This window comes from Prosopis cineraria, unplaced genomic scaffold, assembly GCF_029017545.1.
Source record: "Prosopis cineraria cultivar Desert tree isolate PC_DT_omini unplaced genomic scaffold, ASM2901754v1 PC8, whole genome shotgun sequence".
In the NCBI taxonomy this organism is placed as follows: Eukaryota; Viridiplantae; Streptophyta; class Magnoliopsida; order Fabales; family Fabaceae; genus Prosopis; species Prosopis cineraria.
In genome coordinates, this window is record NW_026555339.1 from 12267173 (window position 1) to 12289104 (window position 21932).

The 21932-nt window shown below is 31.1% G+C and overlaps 1 protein-coding gene across 3 annotated transcripts; it reads right to left on the reverse strand.

Annotated features, from left to right (window-relative positions):
- Window positions 1–1065: 1065 nt before the first annotated feature.
- Window positions 1066–20658, reverse strand: LOC129318847 (cationic amino acid transporter 1-like). Of its 3 annotated transcripts, none has more exons than XM_054963820.1 (3): window positions 20124–20658; window positions 15675–16630; window positions 1066–1640 (listed from the first exon to the last, which is right to left on the reverse strand). In XM_054963820.1, the coding sequence occupies exons 1-3, from the start codon at window positions 20545–20547 to the stop codon at window positions 1215–1217; spliced, it is 1806 nt and encodes a 601-aa protein (XP_054819795.1). In that variant the 5' UTR covers window positions 20548–20658; the 3' UTR covers window positions 1066–1214. The 3 variants fall into 3 exon arrangements, with proteins under 3 accessions (XP_054819795.1, XP_054819796.1, XP_054819794.1); XM_054963821.1 differs by lacking the exons at window positions 15675–16630; window positions 20124–20658 and adding exons at window positions 3179–4130; window positions 7234–7722 and having other exon boundaries at window positions 1066–1644; XM_054963819.1 differs by lacking the exon at window positions 1066–1640 and adding an exon at window positions 14146–14796 and having other exon boundaries at window positions 20124–20657.
- Window positions 20659–21932: the final 1274 nt, after the last annotated feature.

Sequence of the window (21932 nt, forward strand, 5' to 3'; positions counted from 1 at the left end):
GACACTAACCGAGTCCCCAGTGCCAATTCTCCAGTAAACTCTATCAGCAAACAAAGCCCTTCCAGCCAAAAGACTACTCCATGCTCAAGAAGCTCTTCCCCCTTTTACAGCATTAAGAAAAGAGCAACGAGGAAAGTATAAGCCCTTCAAAATTTTCACCCAGAAAGCATTAGGTTCTGTAAGAATTCTCCAGCATCGTTTGCCTAACAGAGCAAGATTAAAATTTTGGAATTATGTCCAATTAAATGCGAGATTTCAAGTTATTACAAAATTTGATAAGAGAGACATTTGTTAATATTTTTTTATAAAGGACCAAGGGTCATTAATTAATTTTACATTGAAAGAAAGTACAACTTAAAAATATCGTTATCAAATTTTGAAATATTAATGTCAAATATAATTATCATTGTAAATTCGAAATCATTAATCATCCTTAAACAATAACTACATAGATAAAAATGTGAATCTTATACAATTGGTTTTAAGTCAAAAAATTGATGCCCTTGTTTAAGTTTGTGAATTCAATCCTTGTTGATTGACTTATTTTCCATAACCAGATGTTAATTAAAAAATGTGAACTTTTTAAACATCATTTTGTGAGTGTTCGCTCCTTCCCACACTCTATTTTAAAAATATATATATATATATGAATGATCAATTCGTCAAACTAGAGAATATAAGTTCGAATTCATTAAGTAATAGCAGTAGGTAAAGCGATTGCAAGTTGCGCACCATTGTGCTCATCAATGCTGTGAGAGTTGACCCATCTAAAACTGATTTTAATGACTCATTTAAAATTTTTTAATCTGCAAATTTCGTATAAAAAATATTTTCTAACAAAGTGACAATTATAAGATTATCTTTATTTTAAATATTATATCTATTAAAATAATAAATTATTAAAATATAAAAAAATTATGTTAAATTTGGATTTTTAAATCTAGACAATTCAGATAAGATACTAATAAAGAGGGGGTAAATAGATAATAGAAATCTAGAACTCAATTGAAGTTCACAACCGAAACCCATGGACACAACAAAATCTACACCAAGAACTCCAACAACTACACAAGAAATTCATTTAGAACAACAACACAACAACAACGTACACAAAAGCTAATTTAGACTCGTCGCTAATAATCAATCATTTGGAAAGCTTAATTAGAAATTATATATATATATATATGTATGTATGTATATAAACTAATATATATTTACATCCTTGATTCTGGATGTGAAGAAACAGCCATTACACCTTCTTCCATGACCTTATCAGCAGAAGCAGTCTTATTCTTCTCAAACTCTTTGGCAGTGTCATAAGAAGCATGCAAACCAAACAAGACGTAGTAGACCAAAAGAAATGCCGTCCATACCCCAAACCTTATGAACGAGTCTCTGTCTATGGAGCCTAGCAGGAACACGTTTATGGCTATTGATAAAGATGGAAGCCATGGAACCAGTGGGACTCCCCAGTGCTTTGGCTGCTTCGCCTGCGGAACAAACAGCCACAGCCCCGCCGTGCCTGCCAGCCAGAACGGCGCCGCCACCACATACCCGACCCACCCATCGCTCTTTGCCCAGTACCCGGAAATCGCGCCGGAGGATGCTAGTATTAGCACTAGACACACTATGAGCTTCGCCTGAAAAAAGCAACAGGGTTTGTATATGTCAGACTTGGTGTCCATGTAATTTTCTTCTCGTGTGTGTACACACACACATAAGGGTGAGCAACGGTCGGTTCGGTCCCAAAATATACAGAACCGATCGATCGAATAACACTAAAAATGAAAACCGAATCGAACTAAATAAACCAATCAAACCGAACAAGGATCGAACCGAAATTTGATAATTAGGTTCGATTGGTTAATTCGGTTTTTTGTTTCATATTGGGCTATTGAAATTGGGCCCATTTTTTAAATATTAAAAAAATAACACTACAAAATTTGGCCTTTTTTCTATTTGTCTTTTTTAATATAAGCCCATTATAATTACACTCATATGACATAAAGCCTAAATATTATAAAGGCATGGATAATCAAATAAACTATTACAAATAAACACTGATGTTCAAATAATGGCCCTATAATCTAGTCACAACACCTACTGATGAGAGTGATTGATTGAAATAGGATTTCAAGTAATGTTATTATTTTTTATTCTTTATTAAAATAAAAAATAAAATAAAATAAAATAAATAATTTATAAATTAAATATAATTTATAAATTAATAAATTATATGTAATTCGGTCAGTTCGGTCTATTCAATTTTAAATTTTACTAACCGAATCAAATTGATCAACTGAAATATTTAAAATAAAAAAATCAAATCAAATCAAAAAATTAAATAAACAAAATTCGACTCGGGCTTGTAGATGCATGCTAAAGGCCTTTGGGTTTTAGTGGCACGAAACCCTTCTTTGTGAAGGATGTCACAAGTTCGCACGTGTACGTAACTGTGGGATTTGAATCAAGTAAATGGCATAAATCTATTCATCACTCAAATGAGTATCACCATTTGATTTAATTAATATTTTAAAAATATTCATAATTTTTTTCAAAAATTCATAACAATCTTCATGATCAAAACACCTCTCATGTGCGTTGTCCCCTCCAAAAATTCATAAAAGCTATTGATTGGACTTACCATGTCATCTGAAAAGTGAGGAGTGATGTTTGTTGCATTTTAAGTATATAATATGGCAAAATCTTTGCACCAGTTTAATATATTAATATAACATGAGATGCTTATTAGATGAATGGATTTGTTTCACTCATGGAGAATCCAACTCATCCAAAAGTGGATGTGTGTATGTTCAAATGGAATCTTTTTAAAAAAAAAAAATTCTTGTGTATACACGAAAGTTACATGGTGAATCAATATTATCTTGTAATTATAATATAGTTGAATTCATATGAAATATCAAATGAGAAGATAATCGTTCACTTAAATAAGTTAGATATTCATGAAATTAGATCCTTTATGCAAATCATATATTCCAAATTAAAAAAAAATATTAATACCAAGAAATTCTAGTTTATAAATCTTATAATGAAAGAAGATCCTTTTTATGCAACATTGTAGAGCAACTTTGACTATGCAAGGGAACGTTATAATAAAAGTAATGCAATTACGCTGATTTAAAAAAAAAGAAAAAAGAAAAAGTAATGCAATTACCTGGTTCGCTTCGTCGTCACTCCAGTTGAGTAGTGTCGTCGGACCAAAAGCGCCAAAGCAACAAGCATGAAGATGAACAGAGTAGAAATCGATAGTAGATTCGACAGGATCTCCAGCTTCGTGAAGAAAGCTATCACCGCCGTCGCTACTATCATCGTGATCGTTGCATTCACCGGCGTCCCGAGCTTCTCATCCACGTGAGCGAACCATGGCGGCATCATGTGCGTTCGAGCTATGTGCGTCAGGTACCGAGCCTGACCCACGGTGCCCACCAGCAACACTGTCGTCATACCCTTCAACGCTCCGGCCGCCACGATGTACTTCGCCCAGTCCATCCCCACCGCGCTAAAGGCGACGGAGAATGGTGCGTCGGGATCAATGTCGGTGTAGTGTTGCATGAGGCAGAGGGTTATGGCTAGCAAGCAGTAAGCTCCGGTGGTTATCACCATGGACCCGACGAGTCCGATGGGGATGTCTCTGGCGGGGTTCTTAGTCTCTTCGGCCATGGTGGAGACGGCGTCGAAGCCAACGTAGGCGAAGAAGAGGACGGCGGAGGCTTCGAAGATGCCACGTGGGCCGTTGGGGGCGAAAGGTTGGTAGTTGTGAGGGTTGGCTTTGATAAGACCAGCGACGATGATGAAGATGATGACGGCCATGTGGATGACGGAGGCGATGTAGTTGAAGCGAGAGGAGGCTTTGGTGCTGAAGACGGCGAGGACGCAGATGACGGCTAGAACCACGACGGCGATGGGATCCAGGTGATTGTAGTCTGGGTTCATGCTGTGAACAACTATGCGAAAGTCGTCGGAGCCTCTGTTGCAGAGGGTGGCGAAGTAGGAGGTCCATGATCGGGCCACGGCGGCGCCACCGATCACGTACTCGAGAAGTATGTTTCCGGCGGCTATGAAGGCCACAAAGTCACCTAGCTCTACCCTTAAGTATGCAAATGATCCACCTGGGAGGAAAAACTATATATTACTTTGAATTTAATTGAAAAATAATATTTTTGACCCAAAAAAGATTGAAAATCAACGGAGTTCTCCTATAAGAATCTGGATCTGAACTATCAAATAAAAAAGGCCAGGTGATTTAAATATTCTTATTCTTAATCTTAAGATTTTGAAGGGTACTTTAAATTTTTTAAATTAATAATTTTTTGGAAGTTACATTAGGATTTGAGAGAAATTTTTAAGTAATTGAGTGCACAACATCATTTATAATCTGTTCAATAAAAACATCACATTTAAATAGTATTAAATATAAATTAATTTTAATATCAATAATAATAGAGAGATAAAAGACAAGAAACCAAATGTGTATTCTGTTATAAGAATAAAATTAATTAAAAATATCACACAAGATTTTATTTAGATTACTTTGAACACTTTAATTGGATAAATTATAAATAATATGATGCATCAATTTATTTAAATATTTTTGTAGGATTTAAATAATAAGTTGGGATTGGTGAATTTTTGTAAAGTTTTTTTTAGAGAGGGAGAGAATTTATATTTAAAAAATTATAAAATAATAAAAATATTTAAAAAACTTCATCTAAATTTATCAATTTCAATTTCAGAGAATTTAAATTAATTATGTTTACTAAGTTCTCTGACAAGGAATTTTTTTGGAGAAATAATAAACGTAGTTTTTATTTTGAAAACTTATTATAAAAATACATGCCACACAGACAGAAAATTATGACTAGCTAGATTAGTATAACTCATCAACCTCATAAGTGATCAAATTTTACTATAATTAACTAGGGGTAGTGAATTTTATAATATCAAGTTTGTGAATTAAAAAAAATAAAAGTATTTACGTCCATAAAAGAGAACATGAAAAAGACTTTTAGGCGTTGACATTGACATGGAATGTACCGCTGCGTTCATTGCAAAAACAGAAGAGCGTGACGTGAATGTAAAGAACAATAACATCATTCTCATGTCACTCTTCTAAAGAAATATATGAACAGAAAATCATACGGATCATGACATTACCCTGAAAGTCCACATCATTATATTTTCTAATTAGACCAAAAAAATTATTCTTTTCATAAAAAAGGAGACATTATTTATTAGAAACCAAGATATATAATTTTAAAATATTAAAAAATAAACATTACATTACATAGAATTTAAAAATAAGCGTTAATATTAGTGTTAATGATGAACCAAGATAATTTTTTTTAAATCACAAAAATTGAATTATTTTTATACATTTGTCTGAAATTCAGTATTACCATATTAAATTCAAATAAAATTAGATCCGGATTAATCCAAATTAAATAAAGTGGAACCATGTTCAAACGTAAAACTCAAATAACTTATTATTTTGTAGGAAAACATAATTAAGAGCCAAACTACATCCCAAAATAGATGAGTTGACGTAAATTATTTAAAGAAATAGTCCAATTAAGTTGATAAGGGGTAAACTATATATATATATATATAAAGACTAACATAATTCAAGTAAACTTAAAGATTTAAATAAAAATCGTAATTTCACCTCCATTTTGAAAATGGCCGTCGCCATAATAAGACAATTCAAATTCCTGTGAACTAATTAGTCAATCTTAGCAATCAATGAGCTCATAGAAATTTTCCCAACTTAAAACATTTCGTATATATTTGGCCAAACAAAGACTTTTCAATTCATAAAATAATAATAATGAGAAGAATAAGACAAATAATGCACATCACGACTTCACGCAGGCCCCAGCTGTCAATCGTTCATAGGTCAACACACTTAGACCCGTTGACCAAAAATTAAATAATTAAGTTTGGCCGATAAACAAAACAAATAAGAACCACATGCATAAACCCACCGCAAACTTTGCCGTGATCGCTTATATAAGTTTCTATAAAATCAACTTTTTTAATCAATGGAATCAATTGTATTGATTTTCTTTTGTCAATTTTAATTTTAATACCAATATCAATACACCATTTAAATACTTAACATCCTTATCCTATCCTAATATAAAATCAACATTCTTAATACCAATAACAGATCAAATTTGTAATAAAAAATCAATAATTAATTGTATAATTTTTGTTTGAAAATCTTTAATTTTTAATGTTAATACACAATTAATAGTATAATAACAGTCTCCTAACCTAAATAGTCCTTACCCAAGTGTTAAAATTTCAACATCTGTGTAATAAATTATTCGGGGCATTTCAATAATCTTATCCGAAGTAACACTTGACAGTTGAGACAAAGTGTGCGTGTCCCCACACACACACATGTATATTCTCTCTACTTACATCTTATTTGTAGATTCCACACAAGATATAAGATTAAAAATTTTGCATCTATTCTATCATATTACTGGGCCTAAAAGAAACCCATAAGAAAAAGATTTATTCATACCTCGTCAAAAGAAATAAGTACAAGTTTGAGATAATTTTTTTTTGGGAGCATGAACAATTACGGAGAGTAGAGTATTTTTTTTTTCTCTGATAAATCAATAATATACCATATAAAAAATTATCTTATTTATAAATCATAAAAAAATAACCTCCAAGCAATGCACAACAGCAAAAAAAAAATTATGAAAATTATATATACAGGCACACGCAACTTTAAGAGATGAAATTTTACTTTCTGTTTTTTTATACTCAATAAAAGAACTAAAAAATTAAAAGTAAAATTATATATCTACAATTCAAAACAAATCCATACCTACAGAATTTTTTTGAATAGAAATTGAAACCTATTAATTGACAAAAATCGGCTACAGGCAAAGCCAAAATAATAGAAAAAACAATCTTTCATCAACCTACTGATTCATTTATTTTATTTATTTTTGATAGGACCAACCTACTGAAATTTTATATATATCTTTTTTTATGAGACTACGGATGACACCCAAATGCCGATCAGAATTAATTTATGCGAATATTCACTCTCTAGTTGATTCACTGAACTGGACAATGACTTCTTTCAATTTTAAACGGAAGACAATTAAAATAATTCATTAAAATTAATTTCATCAAGGATGTATAATTTTTATGATGAGACTTTGCATAGAAGATATCGAACGAATGAGTTACCTGCGACCGGAATTTCGACGGCGAACTCGGTGTAACAGAAGACGGAAAGCAAGGCGGAGACGCCAGAAACGACGTAAGAGATCACAACCGCCGGTCCGGCCTTATCCCTGGCCTCAAGTCCAGTGAGAACGAATATTCCAGCGCCGATGACTGCTCCGACGCCGAACCACATAAGGTCCCACCAATTGAGCGTCTTCTTCATCTCGCCCTGGCTACGAGACTTGACCTCGACGAGCTCCGTTTGATCCATGGAGCGGGTCATGACCCGATCTTTGAACCGAAACGGAGTATCCAAAAGCGCCCTCCCGTAGTTGCCCCAGCTCTGAAACGACTCCTCAGGGAGGAAGTCGTTTTTGCGAAACGTGCATTCTCTCCGCCGTAGCCCACTGTCGTCAATGACGACGCCGTTTCCGTCCTTCACCATTTTGCTGCCGCAACGCACAGAATCGATCGTCGTACAGACTTCAGAGGAAAATGCGGGACTTTCTGATTCTATTGCTATAGGATGACACTATTTAAAGTATGTATGAACTGAATCACTGTGTCTCCACAGTGATTGCGATATTCTTTTTTTAACCAAATTAAAAAATGTATTATGAAAATTTTTAATTGCAATTATTGGCTGAAATTATTGATTTTTCAAATTGTATATAATTGGTTCCGTGTACCCACTTCTAGTGCACTTTCCCCACTTGTATAGTTGCATTTTATATATTTATGTATTCACACACACACACGCGCTGAAATATGGCTATATATAAAAGGGAAACTAATAATCATCTAATTAAATGACTGTTTAATTTTAGGTTGTCATTAATATTATAATCAATATATCAAACTGTATTTGGACAATCTTTTTATACATCATAAACCTCAAAATTCATTCAATTATTTCTCATGTATGTATGAGTAAATGTATCTAGACAATAAGCACACAAAAAAATGTATCTAGACAATATTATAAGAAGTATCAATACTATAGTTATATTATATTGTTAATTCGAAACAGATTGTTTAAAATTATATGTAAACGTTTTGAAGGTTTTTTTTTTTTGGCTGAATAAACGTATTGAAGTTGAATCATAACAGATTTGGAGGATTATAGTTTTCAATATGATTTTTTTTAAAAAAATTGAATTATAAAATGGAAAGAAACAATTAGTTCTACTTTCTTTAGAAAAGAAATAACTCTTCAAAAAAGATTATATCTATATATATATATATATTCCCCTATATCATGGACAATAACAAATTAAGGAGGACTCGGTCTTGGTATTGAACAGAATCTGCACATCACACACTACTTATTTATAGCAAGTAAAATGTGTAATTTTCTGTTAATTTTATATATTATATTAGTACATTAATATATTAATGATATTAATATTATTTTTTTACTTGATCCTCTAATATTCTAGGAAACCTATAAGTGTTATTGTCTCCCACCCAAACAAATTCAAATCTCTACTATGTGGGATTGTTATTATCTTGTAGGTATCTTGAAATGTCTTTGACATATTTATTTAAAAATATTACTATGTGGGATTGTTTTGCTTATTCAAATACAAGTATCACAAGTAATAAAGATAAAATCAATGTATTTCTTTTACCAAATAAATATATAATGTATTCACACATCATTAATTCCTTATAATGTTTTTAACAAATATTATTGCTTATGGGTGTAAATAATGTAGTTCATTTCATACTTCATTCTATTTATATGGGGTAAATGTATCTAGACAATATCATAAGAAGCATTCAAAATGTCAAAAATGGTGAAATTGTTGGAAGCAGCTTGTCTAAAATTAAGTTATGTAATTAATCACACTATTTGAATTGAAATAATTTGTCGATTATAAAAAGATTAAAAACAACTAGCTATACTTTATTAGGGAAAAAAATAACTCTTAATAAAAGAAGTATACATTTTTCATGTAACATGGAGAATACTATACTACAAAAATTTAGGTATTTAAACTAATATATACTCCATCCAAACCACAAATATAAGTTATTATTAATTAATTTATATTTCTTAAAAAACTAGTTAAAATCTTGATTTTTTAAAATTTTTCACACATTTCAATTGAATAAATACTCTCTTCATCTTAGATTACAAGACATTTTTAATTATGATCTTACATATTAGTAAACTTCATTAAATACACTTAGTAACTTTATATTTTGAAAATAAAATATAAACTTTTAAAAATATCTTGTGTTAGAAGGTATAATTTTTTTTTGGGTTAGAAGGTATAATTTTTTTTGGGTTTAAGATGAATATATTTAAAAAAATTTGAAACTCAAATATTTTTAAAAATGAACCAAGAAGTACAAAATATTCGTCCCAAAAAATACAAAGTAAAAAATAATAACTTTCCAAGGTCCAGGGGTCAGACAAAAAACCCCAACTTATACAAGTTGGATAAAAGACTGAAATGTCAGTGTATCTGATGTTGACCTAAAAAAATTTGTTACGTTCACACGGTTCATGAGCGGCCGATCACGCATCTCCAGCCGACCGGGGCAATTTAAAAAAAACAATAATAAATATTATTCTTCGGTTTTTTTTTATAATATTACTTTACTGTGTCGAGAATGCAGATTTAAGTTGAGCGATTAATTTTAATTTTAAATATTAGATCTCAATCTATTTTGTCTCTCATCTTTATTTTTTTCAAATTATATTTATAATTTTTTGGCCAGAAAATTACCCTTATAAGTAAAATTGTATTATGTATAATAATACTCTATATAAATGATAAAAAGAATGGGTTACTTAGTAAAATCAACAAACATTTTTTAGTAAAATCAACAAACATTTTTACATATAATTAAATATATAAGCTTTTAAATTTATATGAATCGATTAACTAGTTTCTTTGTTTAGAACCCAAAAGAGTGATAAGTTTGATTTAAAGTAAGTGAATATTTAAATGTTAAAATCACATACCAATTATATATATATATAGATATATATATCGCTACTAAAAAAATTAAAATTAATAACAGATATTTAGTGACCGATTGAAGATCAGTCACTAATAATATAGTATTAAATTGGTTAAGGCACTTGTTCAAATATAATTATCAAAATTTTATTAAAACAGTCGAATATTAGTTTAGCAATTTGCTAGTATCAAGCAGGTTTACCCAGATTTCACATTATGAACTCAAGCCATTGGCAATTTTTTAAAAAAAATTAACAAATAATATTTCATCATGTCATAAATGTAAGAGATAATTAAAAAGTTTGTTTTGATCATAAACGGTAGTAGGCTTTAATCAATTTTGTGTCCATCTTTATATTTTTTTTCTGAATTATCCTTATAGTTAGATTGTATAATGTATAAGTTGTGTTGATAATACTTTAATGTAAATAATTGAAAGAAGGAGTATTTTAGAAAAAAAATAGCTCATATTTTTTTACAAATCATAACTAGTTCCTATATTAAGGACAGGAGGGAGTAATAATTTTCATTAAAATTAAGTGAATATTTAATGTTAAAATCACATAATAAAATTATTTGCATGTATAATAAAACAGAATAAAGTCATGATCCAAAAAAAAAAACAAAGTAATCTTATACTCTCCAGCCGTGTAGTGGAACCAATTATTTAAAAAATCAGACTGAATTAGACAATCAAACGGTCAATCGAAGTAGTTAATGACTTAGTTTGGATCAAAAAATTATTTTCATGATTGAGGCATATTGAATCGAAGTTAAGCCAATGTTCAGCTAGAAACCAGAGTTGAATTAGGAGCCAGAGCTGTTCTCAAAAAGCTGAATAGTTTTAAACATAATATTTTAAAAAAGCATAAAAAAATTTAAAAATAGAAAAATTCTAAAATTAGATCCTACTAAAGCCAACTTTATTTTGAGAATTTATATGTATAGAATATGATTAAACCTATTTTTATATTGACAGTTATAGATGTAAATGTTGATACTTTTGTGGCTATTCATATTTAGTTTAATTAAAATTTACTTATATTTGACAAGTTATAAAATTATAATTTAAAAATTATTAATTTATGATCATATTATGTCATTTTATTAACATACTATAGATTTTTCCTTATATGATATTTATTATATATATTTAATGTTATTTTTATTTATTATTACATCATTGATTCAACCACTGGTTTAACCGGTTAGACCATAAAAATCATGGACTGTTGAATTTTTCTGTTCAACATCTGCTCCGACTTTTAAAACATTGGGTGGAACGATTGGCTTATAGTTAATAACAATTTTACATTGTTTAGCTAAAAAAATAGCAATTTCATGTTCAATTGTTTTACTCAAAATGGAAAGAATATACTACCCGCTTTTTTTAAAATCTTGTTTTAATATAAAACTATTTTTCCTCTTTTCCCCGCAGCCATGCATTTGCCTGTTGTAATACCTGCTGCTGAGGTTCAAGCTTTCATACATAACAACCCCACCTAAATATGTGGCTCCTAACCTTATCATGATAGGATTATTATTTGTTCTTCCAATATTACCATCATTGACTTGTTGGGACTCATTTAAAAAAAAAAATTGAGGAAAAGCCCAAAGTCAACCTGGGAAAATCCCCCACTTGCTTTTAAGTTTGAAAAATAGTGGATTCAATGATTGGTTGAACTAATAAGAAAATTTGACTTTCTTAATCAAATGTTTCAAATTCAAGCTCAGAGAAATATAGTAATGTTGGTGGTAAAGAGCTTTTACTTAAAAGAGTCTCGAGCTGCTTGATTCAGTTTAATTTGGGCCTCATGTTAAAATCTTTTCAACTCAGGTACTGGATGCTTAAAAAATAAAAGATGTTGGCATTAATTACTAGCGGTTAGCCATTTTAAGAACCTTCTTTATTCCCATGTTATCATCTCAAATGCTATTATCTTTCGGTTTCGGGAAAGCCCCATATGCTTCAATTCAGTTTTTAAAAACTACATTTTCTATAATTTTATTGAGGGTCAGAAGTATAACTTTGCCAAAAAAAAAAAAAAAGATTAAAGTGCAATTTCGCTCTAAAAACATAATAAACTTATTTTAGGGCAAAGAACCCTTCAACTTTTTAAAATAATATAATATCATCTCTACCATTAACAAAAATGTCAATTGATTAGAAAATTATAAAAAAATTATCGGTTTCATTTGGTAATTTTTGAGAAAACTAGATCCGGTTCCCACCTTGATTCTAGTTCCCGGTCTGACTGCCGATTTGAAATGGCTCAACCCGGCTCAACTCTTAAAATAATTTTTTCCTTTGAACCAAACCGAAAACCAGATCGGTCGACGGTCGGACCGGTCTGATCGTCTGGTTTTCAAAACATTGATTGTGATACTCTCATGTCATTTGATTATTTCAATAAAATTTATTTGTCATTCTCCCCTTATATTTACATGCAAACTTAAAAAAGTTAATAGATAGGTTAAATTATTTTTATAATATAAATAGCTTAAACTAAAGGAAAATATAATAATATTTTATTTAAAATTATTTTTTATTTAACATAATAAATTTTATATTATTTATAGTTTTTCTACATATCAAGTTTACCTAACAGATATTAATTAATAATTACATCACAACGAGCTTTCTACACATACCAACACAAGTAAGCCACTGAGGCCTGAGAAAATTCATCGCCCTTAAGATCACCTACAATTCAACAACCAAGATTAGAGCTATCTATAGCCTAATTTGACAGAATACTCGCCATTAGAGCTACCAGTCCATAGAAGTTTATCATTAATATGCATTAGGTAACTCAACCTCAGAAATAGCCCCTAAATGTGAAAAGGGAGATTAAGTCTTGACAAATCCCACACCCCATTAACAATCAAATTAGACACTTTCCGGCATTGCAAATCAAAGGGAATATTCATTGCTGGAAATTTAAATTTATCAACGTTAGGCAGCCATGGATCATACCAGACACTAACCGAGTCCCCAGTGCCAATTCTCCAGTAAACTCTATCAGCAAACAAAGCCCTTCCAGCCAAAAGACTACTCCATGCTCAAGAAGCTCTTCCCCCTTTTACAGCATTAAGAAAAGAGCAATGAGGAAAGTATAAGCCCTTCAAAATTTTCACCCAGAAAGCATTAGGTTCTGTAAGAATTCTCCAGCATCGTTTGCCTAACAGAGCAAGATTAAAATTTTGGAATTATGACCAATTATTGCGAGATTTCAAGTTATTACAAAATTTGATAAGAGAGACATTTGTCAATATTTTTTTTATAAAGGACCAAAGGTCATTAATTAATTTTACATTGAAATAAAGTACAACTTAAAAATATCGTTATCAAATTTTGAAATATTAATGTCAAATACATTTATCATTGTAAATTTGAAATCATTAATTATCCTTAAACAATAACTATATAGATAAAAATGCGATAATTTTATACAATTGGTTTGAAGTCAAAAAATTGATGCCCTTGTTTAAGTTTGTGAATTCAATCCTTGTTGATTGAATTATTTTCTATAACCAGATGTTAATAAAAAATGTGAACTGTTTAAATATCATTTTGTGTGTGTGTTCGCTCCTTCCCACACTCTATTTTTTAAAAAAAAATATATGAATGATCAATTCGTCAAACTAGAGATTATAAATTCGAATTCATTGAGTAATAGCAGTAGGTAAAGCGATTGCAAGTTGCAACACCATTGTGCTCATCAATGCTATGAGAGTTGACCCATCTAAAACTGATTTTAATCACTCATTTAAAATTTTTTAATCTGTAAATTTCATTTAAAAAATTATTTTCTAACAAAGTGACAATTATAAGATTATCTTTATTTTAAATATTATATCTATTAAAATAAAGAATTATTAAAAATATAAAAAAATTTGTGTTAAATTTGGATTGTTAAATCCAGACAATTCAGATTAGATACTAATAAAGAGGGGGTAAATAGATAATAGAAATCTAAAACTCAATTGAAGTTCACAACAGAAACCCATGGACAAAACAAAATTACACCAAGAACTCGAACAACTGCACAAGAAATTCATTTAAAACAACAACACAACGACAACGCACACAAGATAATTTAGACTCGTCGCTAATAATCAATCATCTGGAAAGCTTAATTAGAAATTATATATATATATATATATATAAACTAATATATATTTACATTCTTGATTCTGGATGTGAAGAAGCAGCCATTACACCTTCTTCCATGACCTTATCAACAGAAGCAGTCTTGTTCTTCTCAAACTCTTTGGCAATGTCATAAGAAGCATGCAAGCCAAACAAGACGTAGTAGACCAAAAGAAATGCCGTCCATACCCCAAACCTTATGAACGATTCTCTGTCTATGGAGCCTAGAAGGAACACGTTTATGGCTATTGATAAAGATGGAAGCCATGGCACCAGTGGGACTCCCCAGTGCTTCGGCTGCTTTGCCTGTGGAACAAACAGCCACAGCCCCGCAGTGCCTGCCAGCCAGAACGGTGCCGCCACCACATACCCGACCCACCCATCACTCTTTGCCCAGTACCCGGAAATCGCACCGGAGGATGCTAGTATTAGCACTAGACACACTATGAGCTTCACCTGAAAAAAGCAACAGGGTTTGTATATATCAGACTTGGTGTACATGTAATTTTTCTTCTCGTACGCACACTCTTGTCAATGCATGCCAAAGGCCTTTGGATTTAGTGGCACGAAACCCTCCTTTGTGAAGGATGCCACAAGTTCGCACGTGTACGTGAGTGTGAGATTTGAATCAAGTAACTGGCATAAACCATTTGATTAATTTCATTAATATTTTAAAATATTCATAATTTTGTCAAAAATTTATAACAATCTTCATGATCAAAACACCTCTCATGTATGTAAGTATGTTGTCCCCTCCAAAAATTCATAAAAGCTATTGATTCAACTTGCCATGTGATCTGAAAAGTGAGAAGTGATGTTTGTTGCATTCTAAGTATATAATGTGGCAAAATCTTTTCACCCGTTTAATAAATTAATGATTCTTATCATATCACATGAGATACTTATTAATGAATGGATTTGTTTCACTCATGGAGAATCCAAGTCATCCGTAAGTGGATGTGTGTGTATGTTCAAATGGATTCTTTCAAAAACCAAAAAAACTCTTGTGGATACAAAAAAGTTACATGGTGAAGCAATATTATCTAGTAATTATAATATAGTTAAATTCATATGAAATATCAAATGAGACGATAATCGATCACTTATTCAAGTTGTATATTCATGAAATTAGATCCTTTATGCAAATCATATATTCCAAAAAAGAAAATACTAATACTAAGAAATTTTACTTTATAAATCTTACAATGAAAGAAGATCCTTTCTATGTAACTTTATAGAGCAACTTTGACTATGCAAGGGAACGTTATAATAAAAGTAATGCAATTACGCTGATTTAAAAAAAAAAAAGAAAAAAGAAAAAGTAATGCAATTACCTGGTTCGCCTTCGTCGTCACTCCAGTTGAGTAGTGTCGTCGGACCAAAAGCGCCAAAGCAACAAGCATGAAGATGAACAGAGTAGAAATCGATAGTAGATTCGACAGGATCTCCAGCTTCGTGAAGAAAGCTATCACCGCCGTCGCTACTATCATCGTGATCGTTGCATTCACCGGCGTCCCGAGCTTCTCATCCACGTGAGCGAACCATGGCGGCATCATGTGCGTTCGAGCTATGTGCGTCAGGTACCGAGCCTGACCCACGGTGCCCACCAGCAACACTGTCGTCATACCCTTCAACGCTCCGGCCGCCACGATGTACTTCGCCCAGTCCATCCCCACCGCGCTAAAGGCGACGGAGAATGGTGCGTCGGGATCAATGTCGGTGTACTGTTGCATGAGGCAGAGGGTTATGGCCAGCAAGCAGTAAGCTCCGGTGGTTATCACCATGGACCCGACGAGTCCGATGGGGATGTCTCTGGCGGGGTTCTTAGTCTCTTCGGCCATGGTGGAGACGGCGTCGAAGCCAACGTAGGCGAAGAAGAGGACGGCGGAGGCTTCGAAGATGCCACGTGGGCCGTTGGGGGCGAAGGGTTGGTAGTTGTGAGGGTTGGCTTTGATAAGACCAGCGACAATGATGAAGATGATGACGGCCATGTGGATGACGGAGGCGATGTAGTTGAAGCGAGAGGAGGCTTTGGTGCTGAAGACGGCGAGGACGCAGATGACGGCTAGAACCACGACGGCGATGGGATCCAGGTGATTGTAGTCTGGGTCCATGCTGTGAACAACTATGCGAAAGTCGTCGGAGCCTCTGTTGCAGAGGGTGGCGAAGTAGGAGGTCCATGATCGGGCCACGGCGGCGCCACCGATCACGTACTCGAGAAGTATGTTTCCGGCGGCTATGAAGGCCACAAAGTCACCTAGCTCTACCCTTAAGTATGCAAATGATCCACCTGGGAGGAAAAAATATATATTACTTGGAATTTAATTGAAAAATAATATTTTTGACCCAAAAAAAATTGAAAATCAACGGAGTTCTCCGATGAGAATCTGGATCTGAACTATATGACTCGTGATCCTGGTTGAAGATACTTTGGGAATGCCAAAGTTTTGTCTTTGCGTTATCTGTTTTGCGTTTTGTTTTTCGTTTTGCGTCTTTTGAGTTTTTTGCTTTTGTGTTACTGTAACCGGTTTTGACTGGTCTTGGGCCCTCCGCCCTCTCACTTTACCCAAAAAATAATAATAATAATAATAAGGTTATTTAAATATTCTGACTGGTACTTTAAAATAGTTATATTAATAATTTTTTAAAATTACATTAAAATTTACTCCTATAATCTTATTTATAAAATAAAAAAAATATTTAATTTTATTTATAAGACACTTATCAATTTTCAATACCCTACTTTACATTGTTACCCTTATTAAATGCTTTAAATAAAAAATTAGTAATGAAATTTTAGAATATTTATTAGGGATAAAAGTAAAAACTTATTAAATTTTGAAAAAAAGTTAATGAGATTTAAAATTTTTCTTACTTTTAATGAAATATGCTGGAAGTGACTTATAAAAAGGATTAAAAGGAGTAGATATTAAGTTGGGATTAGTGAATTTCTGTAAATTTTTTTTTAAAAAAATTATATTTTATGAAAATATAATAAAATGAGAAAAATATAAAAAAAGAAAGAAAGAAAACTTCATCTAAATTTAACGATTTTAATTTCAGAAGATTTAAATCAGTTATGTCAGCTAGGTTTTTTAAAAAGATTTTTTTTTGGAGAAATATTAATAAGTATAGTCTTTATTCTGAAAACTTACTATAAAAATACATGCCACACGGGCAGAAAATAATGACTACCTAGATTAGTATAACTCATCAACCACGTAAGTGAAATTTTACTATGATTAATTAGGGGCAGTGAATTTATAATATCAAGTTATTGTGAATTAAAAAAATAAAAGTATTCACGTCTGAAAAAGAGAACATAAAAAAGACTTTTAGGCGTTGAAATTGACGTGTAATGTAACAGTGACTTGATTACAAAAACAAAAGAGCGTGACGTGAACGTAAAGAGCTTTTTTTTTTTTTTTTTGGCCAACAACGTGAGTGTAAAGAACAATAGCATCATTCTCATGTCACTTTTTTTTTCTTAAAAAAAAAAAAGAAACTCAAAAGAAATAAATACGGAATTATAAGTTTATAACATTACCATCAAAGTCCACATCATTATACTTTCCTATTTGACAAAAAAAATTATATTTTCTTAAAATAAGCAATTCATAAAAAGAAGACGTTATTTATTAGAAACCAAGAAACATAATTTTTAAATTTTTATGAATAAAAATTAGGGAAAATAGCAATGAAAGAATGCTGGAAGAAATTTATATCAGTCAAGTACTAGTTGTTATTAAAATTTGAATGAAAAAAGCCTAAATAAACTATTATTAATTTAGAATAAATTGTTATTAAAACCTGAATAAATACTTGTTGATAAAAGACTAATCCAAATTAACAAGTATTCATTTGAGTTTTAACAATAAGTAATAATTGACTGATATAAATTTCCTCCAACGGTCCTTAATTGATATTTTTTTCTAAAAATTATCCTTCACTGATACATTACATCGAATTTAAAAATAAGCGTTAACTTTAGTGTTAATGATGAACCAAGATAATTTTTTTCTAACTTAAAAAATTGAATTATTTTTTTATACATTTGCCTGAAATTCAATATTACCATATTAAATTCGAATAACATTAGATCCGGATTAATTCAAATTAAATAAAGTGGAATCATGTTCAAACGTAAAACATAATTAATAGCCAAATTACATCACAAAATGCATGAGTTGACGTAAATTATTTAAAGAAATAGTCCAATTAAGTTGATAAGTAGTAAACTTTATATATATATATATATATATATAAAGACTAACATAATTCAAGTAAATTTAAAGAACTAAATAAAATCGAAATTTCACCTCCATTTTGAAAATGGCCATCATTCATTCATTATAATAAAGACAATTCAAATTCCGTGAATTAATTAGTCAAACTTAGCAATCAATTAGCTGACATAGATATTTCCCCCGCTAAAACATTTCATACTATATATTTGGCCAAACAAAGACTTTTCAGTTCATAAATAATAATAATAAGAAGAATAAGATTAATAATGCACATCACTGACTTCACGCAAGCACCAGTTGTCTACCATTCATAAGTTAATACAATTGTTGCCGTTGACCAAAAAATAAATAAATAAGTTTGCCGATAAATAAATAAATAAGAACCATGCACATGCATACACCCAGAAGTCTAATAAAATTTTCTATAAAATCAACTTTCTTAATCAATGGAATCAATTGACAATTGTATTGATTTTTATTGTCAGTTTTAATTTTAATACTAATACACCATTTAATAAATACTTAACATCCTTATCCTATCCTAATATAAAATCAACATTTTTAACACCAATAAAAGATCAAATTGTTAATTAACAAAATCAATTAAATTGATGTTTTGTTTGACAATCTTCAATTGTTAATGTTAATACACAATTAAAATAGTGTAACAGTCTGTCCTAACCTAAATAGTCCTTACTCAAGTGTTAAAATTTCAACGTCTATGTAATAAATTGTTTGGGGCATTTCAACAATCTTATCCGAATTAAGTGTATCAAATAAAAATAAATAAATATCACATTCAATATAAACAAGTACACGCTTGACAGTTGACATAAAGTGTGCGCATGCGTTATTGCCAAACATTCGGATTAACTCTATGAGTTCATTATTTTTATATTTCTAACTTTACGAGTAAGAGTAGGGTATTTTTCTCTGATAATAAATCAATAAATCAATCAATAATACACCATATAAAAATTATCTCATTCATAAATCATAAACAAAATAACCTCCAAGCAATGCACAACTCCTTTATGAAAATTATATATACAGGCAAACGCATTTTTAAGAGCTGAAATTTTACTTTTTGTTGTTGTTATACTCAATAAAAGTAAAACTATATATCCACAATTCGAAACAAATCCATACCTACTGAATTTTTTTTTGAATAGAAACTGAAACCTATTAATTAACAAAAATCAGCTATAAACAAAGCCAAAATAAAAGGAAAAAAAATATCTTTCATGAACCTACTGATTTTATTTTTTTGATAGGACCAACCTACTGAAATTATGTATGCATATATATATATATGTGAGTGCGCGCGCGCGCGCGAGACTACGGATAACACCCAAATGCCGATTAGGATTAATTTATGCGAATATTCACTCTACGTAGTTGATTCACTGAACTAGATAATGACTTCTTCAATTTTAAATGGAAGACAATTAAAATAATTCATTAAAATTAATTTCGTCGAGGACATATAATTTTTATGATGAGATTTTCATAGAAGATATCGAACGAATGAGCTACCTGCGACTGGAATTTCGACGGCGAACTCGGTGTAACAGAAGACGGAAAGCATGGCGGAGACGCCGGAAACGACATAAGAGATCACGACGGCCGGGCCGGCCTTCTCCTTTGCCTCAAGGCCAGTCAGAACGAATATTCCTGCGCCGATGACCGCTCCGACGCCGAACCACATAAGGTCCCACCAGTTGAGCGTCTTCTTCATCTCGCCCTGGCTACGAGACTTGACCTCAACGAGCTCCGTTTGATCCATGGACCGGGTCATGACCCGATCCTTGAACCGAAACGGAGTATCCAAAAGCGCCCTCCCGTAGTTGCCCCAGCTCTGAAACGACTCCTCAGGGAGGAAGTCGTTTTTACGAAACGTGCATCCTCTCCGCCGTAACCCACCGTCGTCCACGAAGACGCCGTTTCCGTCCTTCACCATTTTGCTGCCGCAACGCACAGAATCGATCGTCGTACAGACTTTAGAGGAAAATGTGGGACTGTCTGATTTTTATGCGATGGGATGACACTATTTAAAGGAAGCATGAACCGAATCGATGTGTCTCCAGTCTCCACTGTGATTGCGATATTTTTTTCAACCAAATTAAACAATGCATCATGCAAAATTTTAATTGCAATTATTGGCCGAAATTATTGATTTATCAAATTGTATATAATAATTGCTTCCGTGTACCCACTCCTAGTGCACTTTCCCACTTGTATAGTTATATATATATATATATATATATATATATATCTAAATACTGAAATAAGGCTTTAAAGCTTTGTCTTATAATTAGAACAGGAGAAAAAATATATATATATATATATATATAAGAGAAACTAATAATAATCTAATTAAATGACTGTTTAATTTTATGTTGTTATTAATATTAATATTATAATCAATATATCAAATTGTATTTGGACAATATTTTTATAAATCATAAACCTCAAAATTCATTCACTTATAATAATCTAATTAAATGACTGTTTAATTTTAGGTTGTTATTAACATTATAATCAATATATCAAACTGTATTTGGACAATATTTTTATAAATCATAAGCCTCAAAATTCATTCAATTACTTCTCATGTATGTATGAGTAAATGTATCTAGACAATATTATAGTTATATTATATTGTTAATTCGAAACAGACTGTTTAAAATTATGTAAACGTTTTGAATATTTTTTTTTGGCTGAATAAACGTATTGACGTTGAATCATAACAGATTTGGAGGATTATAGTTTTAATATGACCTTTTAAAAAATTTTGAATTATAAAATGGAAAGAAACAATTAGTTCTACTTTCTTTGGAAAAGAAATAACTCTTCAAAAAAGATTTATATATATATATATATATATATTCCTATACCAGGGACAATAACACATTAGGGAGGGCTCGGTCTTAGTATTGAACAGAACCTGCTCATCACACACTACTTATTTATAGCATGTAAAATGTGCAATTTCTATTAGTTTTACATATTATATTAGTACCTTAATATGTTAATGATATTAATATTATTTTTTTTAATTCCATCCTCTGGAAACCTGAAAGTATTGTTGTCTCCCACCCAAACTAATTTAGACCTTCTATTATGTGGGATTGTTATTATCAATAATGATTTTATAGGTATTTCGGCATGCTTTTAATATATTTATTAAACAAATATTAATATTAATGATAATTAAAGTTGTTTTCGCTTATTCAAATACATGTATCATCAAGTAATAAAGATACAATCAATGTTCACAAAAAAAAAGATACAATCAATATATATTTTTTCCAAATAAATATACTATGTATTCAACACATCATT